This window comes from Sander lucioperca, chromosome 22 (assembly GCF_008315115.2).
Source record: "Sander lucioperca isolate FBNREF2018 chromosome 22, SLUC_FBN_1.2, whole genome shotgun sequence".
NCBI lineage: Eukaryota > Metazoa > Chordata > Actinopteri > Perciformes > Percidae > Sander > Sander lucioperca.
This window is the reverse complement of record NC_050194.1, coordinates 2403036-2413035: the sequence shown is the minus strand read 5'-3', so window position 1 is coordinate 2413035 and position 10000 is coordinate 2403036. Positions and strand designations below refer to the sequence as shown.

The 10000-nt window shown below is 41.4% G+C and overlaps 3 protein-coding genes across 3 annotated transcripts in view; 1 reads left to right on the top strand and 2 right to left on the bottom strand.

The window, feature by feature from the left end:
• LOC116059262 (interferon-inducible GTPase 5-like) overlaps positions 1–3381 on the bottom strand; it is a 32688-nt gene extending 29307 nt beyond the window's left edge. Inside the window, exon 1 of the mRNA XM_035997524.1 lies at positions 3347–3381. Within this exon, the coding sequence (XP_035853417.1) occupies positions 3347–3373 (27 nt within the window). The 5' untranslated portion in view covers positions 3374–3381. The remainder of the gene's footprint in view (positions 1–3346) is intronic.
• LOC116059272 (interferon-inducible GTPase 5-like) lies at positions 1489–3327 on the bottom strand (the record flags this gene model as incomplete). Its single annotated transcript, XM_031312243.2, has 2 exons — positions 1489–2457; positions 2817–3327. Coding segments are annotated over 2 exons (1146 nt in total), but the record flags the coding sequence as incomplete, so codon positions are not given.
• Positions 3382–7751: 4370 nt separating the features above from the next.
• Positions 7752–9546, top strand: LOC116059257 (interferon-inducible GTPase 5-like). The gene is made up of 2 exons (XM_031312231.2): positions 7752–8342; positions 8702–9546. Exons 1-2 carry the CDS (start codon positions 7784–7786, stop codon positions 9334–9336), a joined length of 1194 nt encoding a protein of 397 aa, XP_031168091.1. The 5' UTR covers positions 7752–7783; the 3' UTR covers positions 9337–9546.
• Positions 9547–10000: the final 454 nt, after the last annotated feature.

Sequence of the window (10000 nt, the reverse complement as noted above, 5' to 3'; positions counted from 1 at the left end):
CCTCCACCACTCAGTACCTTTATTAACCCTTGTGTTGTCTTCCCTTCGACCGGGGAACTTTTTGTTTTTCTGGGTCAAAATGTAAAATTAAAACTTTTTTTTTTAATGGATTTTTTCACTTTATTTCTATATTATTATATTATATAAGTGTTTTTCAACAATCTTTTATGATTTTTTTTCCAAATTCATTTAAAGTAGCGAACTGATCATTTGTTTTACTTGTGCAGAGCGTTGCAGGGAACCTTCCACGTTATTTCTTTTGACAATTTGCTTGAAAGAAACCCAAATTTATGATGTAGAAACTTTTTGAAAACAGGTCAAATTTGACCCGAGGACACCAGGAGGGTTAAGCAAAATAATTCTAACAATATAACCACTCGGTCTGTTCTGAGGGGGGGCTGTAACCCCTTACAGGTCCAGCTCCTTTAGTCTATCAGGCTTCTCTGTTAGAGCCTCTGATAGGTGGAACAAGAAACTGCTCCAGCTACCATAACTTCACATAAAGTCTCACGGCCTGGCTCTGGGAAAGTCAGACTTGTGAACATTTTTAATCTCCTGGTATTTTATATTATTGTTGTTATCTCTGCTGACCTGCTGCTAACATGTTTGATGATTGATGTCTTACCTGATGTCAAATATAGCCTGCTCTGCATTCCTTGGGTATGTATGAAAGATTAACTTATATTTTAACTATTTTACCATCTTATTAACCTGTGCTGTATTACCACCTCCCTCATGATGTAGCCTATTTCATCCTTTTATTACTGCTTGTTACTGCTCTGCATGGTTGAACGGTGAAAGAAGATGGCTCTGGTCTGTGTAGCTGGCTGTGTGTTGATGCTTGCATGGCTTCTTATACTGAATGGAGATACTGTTGATGTGTAACTGTGCTAATGTCCTGCTGCTTCCTGTAGCTCTGCATGGCTCACTGAGAAAGCTTGTTTGTCCTGTTGCTCTGGTCTAAAATCATCTGGCCAAAGGTCTGCAGTTGATAATTAGCCGGCTGGCTAACACTGGCACATTTACAGAAATGTTAATTAATGTTTGTTTTACTTTATGAAAAAAAGAATAAGAGCTAATAGGTAGAATAAGCTGAAGGTGAGGGTGGATTGGATGAAACAGTTATGAAATGACTGGAGTATTGACTTGTTGACCATTTTAAAGATGGTGTGATGTAATGACAACATGTGTCCACTAGATGGCGGTGCAGTAACAGGATATTCTGTGTTTGTACAACCTTCTGCTCTGTAACATGGAGAATTCATTTCACTTCAAGTAATAACTAAATCACACGTTTCAGCTCATTTCTATGAACATTTTATTTGATTATTCAAAAGCCTTCATTATATTCATCACATGACATTTAGCTGATGCTTTTATCCATTAAGTCCATCCAACCATGAAGTTACAAACTCCTAACAGCAACAATCAAGTACAAGTACATTAGTTTCAAATAATTTCATGTTATAACAAAATCAGAAATTGTAGCTAATATCAATGAACATTTTAATTGATTTTTCAAAAGCCTTCATTTCACTCAGATTAACATTCAGTATTTAGACTGTCAGCATCATCATTTGATCAAAGTGTTGGCTTAGCTTTACAGACTAAGTTTGAAATGATCACCTAATGATCCCATAATGCAACTGTCTTCCCCATAATGCCAAAGACTGAAACATTGCCTAATGTTTTTGCACTAACAACCCCTCATGCTGCTACCTCACCACCAAAAACCTTTACACTATTACTACTGAAGAGCTGGTAAACATATTGTCATTATACTTTGAGCACAATGACAATAAAGATCAATCTATCTATGACATCACACTGGGGTGTCCAAACCCAGGGCCTTTTTAAATACCTTCTGTGCATCGTCAGCAAGCATGTTGAGGAACATGTTGAGAGTTTTGTATGTGGAGACAAAAGAGAGGGCCATTGCTGCTGGGATTCCAAATAATGGAATAAATCTAAACCCTTCCTCTGCTGCTGTTAATGAAAGGTCAACCACAGAAGAGCTCAGTACCTTAATGATAAGATCTTTGTTTATTTCTTTTCCAGCCAGTGGTGATGTCATCACTGCTCTAAGCTCATCCAGAGGCAGACCTGCAGTCTGAGCAAGACGCTGCAGTGACTCGCTATCAAGACCAAAGGTAACTTGGTACTGTCTAATGGTAGTAACCATCATGATCATATCAGCAGCAAAAGAGAGCCCAGAGACTGGTACAGCTGCTCCGAGTGCAGACATGGCAGCAAGGTACTTTATTCCTGCCTGTAAAGCTTCTTTCTTCTTTATGATTATTTCAAGACTGACATTGGGCAAGGCCAACAGCAGAACATTCCTCTTGTGTGCAGGAAGTTCTTCCTCTAAGGTTTTCTCTAACAGAGGGAAATCATACAGGTGGAGTTTACGGCTGGACACCAGGAAGACTTGTGGAGACTCAACACGTCCTTTAAGACCTTCGTCACAAAGAGAACAGGAAGTTAACTTCACATGATGAAATTAAAACAAACTGTAAATAACCTCTTAAGCCTACACTTCCCAGAAACCCTCTGCAGGCCCGACACAAAGACAGGTAGGTTGTTTACAGTAGAAATATTTGTTCAGATCTGAGATGAGCAGTCCAGCCAACAGACCCTCATTAGGGGGCTCTGCCAGTGTTCATATGATTTATTTTATGACCTGTTAACAGAGCCAATGTGGAAAGTTATTATCTTGTCCTCTCTTAAAATCAAAGTGTCTGCTTGTGACCCTTGTTGCATACTGTATGACTTTAAGTTTTAGGCATTTGTAATTATCCACCTAACCTCAGACTTACCTTGAATGCAGTCCTCCCTTATTTCTTTAAGGGTCTCTTCTTCGTTGAACTCTGACCCCTGAGTTTCTTCTTCATCACGTATGTTGTGGTCAATCTTTGAGCGAACAAAGTAGAACTTCTTCTTCATCTTCTGAATCTCCTCAGCGAGCTTCACATCATTTTCTCTGAAGCGATCAGCTGAGATGATGATGAAGAAGTCATACCTTTCAAATTCAACCTTCTTCAGGTACTCGTCAGCTGGAAACTTGGTGGTGCCGACACCAGGAAGATCCCAAAGTGTAACATTGGGATGATTTGGATGGGGGTATGGTGTAGGATCTGTGGTGGTTTCTGTAACACCAGTAGGGGCAGCTCTTTTCTCATCCTTGTTGTCTATGCCTCTAAAGGCATTAACAAAGGAGGATTTACCAGAACCAGACTCTCCTGTGATCCCAATATTTAGCTGAATATTATCCTGTTCATCCAAATATGTCTGGATCTTTGCAGCGGCTGCAGCGGATCCATTGGTTTTCTTTTTGAAATTCTGCTATTTGTTCATCTTTCTGTGGATTATCCATAGCACTTCCTGAAGAATGAGGGCAGCAAAAACCATCAAAACATGTTAAAAAGAATTCAGTAATGTCTTCATTGTGTCTTTGTTCCCTGGAACAGTCATAGTGACCTCATTACACAAGACTACTAATACAAAGAACAGTGCAAAGTTACCCTGGAAATCCAGAGTTCTCGCGAGAGCACAATTGTAATTTGCTCAGCGAGTCCCTCTGGCATTCAGTAATGATGCTCATTAACTATGCCCTTGTAGCCGAGCTGCACCAATCACATCGGTGTATCTGATATGGGCGGGCCAGAGGCGAGCTAAACAGATGACGACAATTTAATCTACCAGTTAGCCCCACTGGTAGCTAAGCGTATGTGGCTCTGGATACGTCACCCCGTGTATTGTTGTGATTGGTCGTAGTGTTATCCAATAGCATGCAGTGAGATTTTCAAATGCATGCTTGGTGTCACCCCTGGAGTTGGGCCATTTTCATTACTCAATGCCAGACCCTTAATCTTTCGGATTTGGGTCTGGATTTCCAGGCTAGTGCAAAGTGTGTTAACATAAGACAAATCTGCAGTGATACGACAGGAAAGTCACAAATATTGATCGAATATCAAACAGATGAAGCTTTAACAGACATAAACAATCAGTGTAATGTGAAACTGTAAATATTAGGGGTGGTACGGTTCACCAAACCTACGGTTCGGTTCGTATCACGGTTTTAGGGTCACGTTTTTGGTTCTGTACGGTTCTTGTTGTTATTTTTTCTTTAAATCTTTAACACTCCAGAAATATATACTTCAGCATATGATATATAAAAATGTTCCCACACACCACACTTAAGCCTGTTTTACAGTTCTGCGGAGGCTCCACACAGAGCTTTCGCCGTAGCCTACGTAAGTGGCCTGATGTTTATACTTGTGCGTGTGTGTGTGTGTGGGGAGTGGGTGGTAGAGCGAGGGAGAAATGAGAGAGTGACAGCGATTAGCTTTGGAGACTCTAGAGTCATAGTGAGAGAAACAATACGACGCTGGCACATCCTTCAACTCCGGACAGCCTTCCTTATCTCTACCACTTGCAATTTCTACATGTGACATGACCTGCAGCACTGCACACTCCACCGTTCTCTTAATACATCCATGCACTCACAGCGGTTGGCTCGGCTCGCCGCCTCTCAAAATCTGACGAAAATCTTTCAAACTGACCTTTGTTGATCTGAAATGAAGACAAATTCAGCAACTGCACGGCCTATTTCTTGCTTAAAATGTTTTCAGAAACACGTTTCGGTGAACTATTTTTGTATAATACAAGATCGTCTTCAGAACGAGACGCCATTAGAGTCATTTTTGAAATTCGGGAGCAGCAAGACCCACGTGACGCGTTCGTCCAATCAGCTGCCATGTGTTGCATTCATCACGTTCGTCCCGCTTGTCATTTCCGGTAAGTGTTTAACATAAGTGTCAAAAGTGGGCACTACAGCAGTAAGTGGTTAATGCACATTAACAGTGGACTGATGAACGCGACGCACAAACGCTCCGAACCGAGACAAGCGAACTGTACGGTTTGGATGTTTTTTCATGGACCGTACCACCCCAAGTAAATATATGTCTTACCGTCTGAGGTACTTGAGGAACGTTGCGACTCAGCAGGAAAGTTTAAATTCTGTATAGTGTTGTTCAGTTTTACAGAGTTCTTCAACTTAGACAGTCAATGAAGTGGCCAATGAAAACGTCCCGCTGTGGGTGAAAGAGACCAATCTGTGTCTGCGACGTCTCCTTGTCAGCGTTATCAGTAGTCAGCGTTATCAGTAGTCAGCGTTATCAGTAGTCAGCGTTATCAGTAGTCAGCGTTATCAGTAGCAAGCATTTGTTCACAAGAAACAGTCTGTCAAAGAGCTGCACCCTTTGACAAATGGTATGCACTGGCACTCATTTATACCTTCAACAGGTTCATACTTTATACAGAGTTGGCTTCTGCCACGTGACTTTTTAGTGACTCTTTTATACCTTCAACAGGTTCATAGTTTATACATAATTGGCTTCTGCCATGTGACATTGCAAAAATACAGCAAAAAAAAACATGTAAATCATACAGTGCTTAACTTTTCGTAGTTTTTCCAACGTATGGTTCATGAGACCTGGCTGCTTTTTTAAACACTCAAAGACACTTTACAGTTTAAGTTTTTAAAAGGAAATTCACAATACTACAATACACACATTATTAAACATTTAAGGCATATAGAGAAGGCTCTGTCGCCCCAGGCTTGGTCATGATTGGTGGCGACAGTAGGTTGGCATCAGAGGAGCGGAGGCTGCGGGAAAGAGTGTGGTGGTGAAGCAGGTCGGTGAGATAGGAGGGAGCCTGGTTGTGGAGGGCTTTGTGAGTGAGGAGAAGGACTTTGGATTGTATTTATTATGGGAGCAGACGAACAGAAGAGTTCTGGACTTTGGATAATGAACCATATGAAATGCTATTGCAGTAATAAACTGTAACAGGTAGACCGATGGTTCACACTGCAGTACTCCTTTGATTTACATCTGAGCCAGCCTTCCATGTATCAGTGGAACCATCTGACCCTCTTTCTCACACCAGCGTACAGACCTGTGATTAAGAGATCTGGGTACACAGTGAAACTAACAAAACTGTGGCCTGCTACTGCGATTCCACAACTGCATGACTGTTTTGAGCGCACTGACTGGGCACTTTTCTCACAGCAGAGTCTTGAGGGCTACACTTGCACTGTTCTGCACTACATTAAGACCTGCATTGACAATGTCACTGTTGAGAGACACGTCAAATGCTATCAAAACAACAAACCATGGATGAACTGGGAGGTCAAGCTGCTGCTGCAAAACCATGATAAAGTCTTCAGGAACTATACAGCATCGCCAGATCCAATAGAGTGACTGACTATAGACCAGTGGCCCTCACTTCCACTGTTATGAAGTGGTTTGAAAGACTGCTGCTAAATCACATAAAAGCCGGTCAACCGGCTTTTATATGATTTAGCAGCAGTCAACCCCGGATGCCAGCAACACAGCCCTGGCGGATGCCAGCAACACAGCCCTGCACTGTGTGCTGACCCACCTTGAACATCCTGGCACCTACCCAAGACTGTTGTTTGTGGACTTTAGCCCGGCAATCAGCTGCATCATCCCCAGAAGACTGGTGTCCAAACTACACGGCCTGGGCATCAGCACTAACATCTGCAGATGGAGCCATGACTTGCTAACAATTCGGTCAGTCAGTCAGTTTGGCTGGGCTCCCAACTTTCCTCTGTCCTCACACTCAGCACTGGGGCCCCCCAGGGTTGTGTGTTGAGTCCCCTGCTCTACACCTTATACACTCACGACTGCATCCCAGCTCATGACAGCAATATCTTTATCAAGTTTGTGGATGACACCACTGTAGTAGGACTTCTTCACAACAATGATGAGTCCGCCTACAGGGATGAAATCTAAAAACTCTCCACCTGCTGCTCCACCAACAACCTGTCTCTCAACACCTCTAATACCAAAGAGGTGGCGATAGACTTCCGCAGGACGAGGACTGACCTTGCCCAGGTTTACATCAATAGGGACACTGCGGAGAGGATTAAGGACTTCAAATTCCTGGGGACACAGGACATCACCTGGGCAACCAACAGCCCTTGTGAAGAAAGCACAGCAGTGGCTGTACTTTCTCAGGTCACTCAACAAAATCAACCTCCCCCAGAAGCTGCTTTTATCCTTTTACAACTGTTCTGTCCAAAGGATCATCTCGCACGACATTCTGGTGTGGTTTAGCAGCTGCACCACTGGTGGTGGGTGGAAGGTGGTGTGTGTGGGAGGGGGCAATTTAAACTGCATTCAAATAGCTTGCCTCTATTTACATGGTTGATTCTTTTCTTACTCATGCACAAAAGCACACACAAAGTTAGTTACTATATTTGTTTCATAATTAGTTTGTACAGGCTAACAATTTTGTCAATTATTTGATAAAATAATTGTTTAGTGTAATTATGACATATATTACATTTCACCATCAAAACATGCAAATATTAATTCAGTTTTGCTGCCAAGAAAAGCTCACTGACTGCAGTGGCATTTTTTAAATTATGTTTTTGTCAAGATTTTTTAGAAGATTTTTGTCGCTTTTTTACACAAGTTTGTCACCTATGGCGATGTTTTTGATGGGTATTTTTGTCACTTTTTCCAACATTTGTCACTTTTTTCAATGTTCTTTTGTTATAGTTCTGATAAAGAGAGTTTTTGAAAATGGGTCAAATTTGACCCAAAGACAACACAAGGGTTAAATGTAATCTCCTAACTTTGATTTATTGTATTTTAATAAATGATTAGATTAGGGTAAACTTGTATATGCTGCAACTTCCTGAATCAAAATAGCTCAATGACTTTGTGTTTTTACTTGTTCTTCAGGAAGTGCTATGGATCCACATGATGATGAAGAAATGGCAAAAATTCAAAAAGAACTGGAAACCAACGGATCCGCTGCAGCTGCTGCAAAGATCCAGACTTATTTGGATGAACAGGATAATATTCAGCTAAATATTGCGATCACAGGAGAGTCTGGTTCTGGTAAATCCTCCTTTGTTAATGCCTTTAGAGGCATACACAACAGAGATAAGGAAAGAGCTGCCCCTACTGGTGTTACAGAAACCACCACAGATCCTACACCATACCCCCATCCAAATCATCCCAATGTTACACTTTGGGATCTTCCTGGTATCGGCACCACCAAGTTTCCAGCTGACGAGTACCTGAAGAAGGTTGAATTCGAAAGGTTTGACTTCTTCATCATCATCTCAGCTGATCGCTTCAGAGAAAATGATGTGAAGCTCGCTCAGGAGATTCAGAAGATGAAGAAGAAGTTCTACTTTGTTCACTCAAAGATTGACCACAACATACGTGATGAAGAAGAAACTCAGGGGTCAGAGTTCAACGAAGAAGAGACCCTTAAAGAAATAAGGGAGGACTGCATTCAAGGTAAGTCTGAGGTTAGGTGGATATTTACAAATGCCTAAAACTTAAAGTCATACAGTATGCAACGAGGGTCACAAGCAGACACTTTGATTTTAAGAGAGGACAAGATAATAACTTTCCACATTGGCTCTGTTAACAGGTCATAAAATAAATCATATGAACACTGGCAGAGCCCCCTAATGAGGGTCTGTTGGCTTGACTGCTCATCTCAGATCTGAACAAGTATTTCTACTGTAAACAATCTACCTGTCTTTGTGTCGGGCCTGCAGAGGGTTTCTGGGAAGTGTAGGCTTAAGAGGTTATTTACAGTTTGTTTTAATTTCATCATGTGAAGTTAACTTCCTGTTCTCTTTGTGACGAAGGTCTTAAAGGACGTGTTGAGTCTCCACAAGTCTTCCTGGTGGCCAGCCGTAAACTCCACCTGTATGATTTCCCTCTGTTAGAGAAAACCTTAGAGGAAGAACTTCCTGCACACAAGAAGCATGTTCTGCTGTTGGCCTTGCCCAATGTCAGTCTTGAAATAATCATAAAGAAGAAAGAAGCTTTACAGGCAAGAATAAAGTACCGTGCCAGTTTGTCTGCACTCGGAGCAGCTGTACCAGTTCCTGGGCTTTCTTTTGATGCTGATATGGTCATGATTGCTGCTACCATTAGACAGTACCAAGTTACCTTTGGTCTTGATAGCGCGTCACTGCAGCGTCTTGCTCAGACTGCAGGTCTGCCTCTGGATGAGCTTAGAGCAGTGATGTCATCACCACTGGCTGGAAAAGAAATAAACAAAGATCTTATCATTAAGGTACTGTGCTCTTCTGTGACTTTCGTTTCATTAACGGCAGCAGAGGAAGGGTCTAGATTTATTCCATTTTTTGGAATCCCAGCAGCAATGACCCTCTCTTTTGTCTCCACATACACAACTCTCAACATGTTCCTCAACATGCTTGCTGACGATTCACAGAAGGTATTTAAAAAGGCCCTGGGTTTGAACACCACAGTGTGATGTCATAGATAGATTGATCTTTATTGTCATTGTGCTCAAAGTATAATGACAATATGTTTACCAGCTCTTCAGTAGATTTAGTAATAGTGAACCAAAAGGTTGTTGGTGGTGAGGTTGCAGCATGAGGGGTTGTTAGTGCAAAAACGTTGTGCAATGTTTCAGTCTTTGGCATTATGGGGAAGACAGTTGCATTATGGGATCATTAGGTGATCATTTCAAACTTAGTCTGCAAAGCTAAGCTAACACTTTGATCAAATGTTGTACTTGATTGTTGCTGTTAGGAGTTTGTAACTTCATGGTTGGATGAACTTAATGGATAAAAGCATCAGCTAAATGTCATGTGATGAATGTAATGAAGGCTTTTGAATAATCAAATAAAATGTTCATAGAAATGAGCTGAAACGTGTGATTTAGTTATTACTTGAAGTGAAATGAATTCTCCATGTTACAGAGCAGAAGGTTGTACAAACACAGAATATCCTGTTACTGCACCGCCATCTAGTGGACACATGTTGTCATTACATCACACCATCTTTAAAATGGTCAACAAGTCAATACTCCAGTCATTTCATAACTGTTTCATCCAATCCACCCTCACCTTCAGCTTATTCTACCTATTAGCTCTTATTCTTTTTTTCATAAAGTAAAACACACATTAATTAAC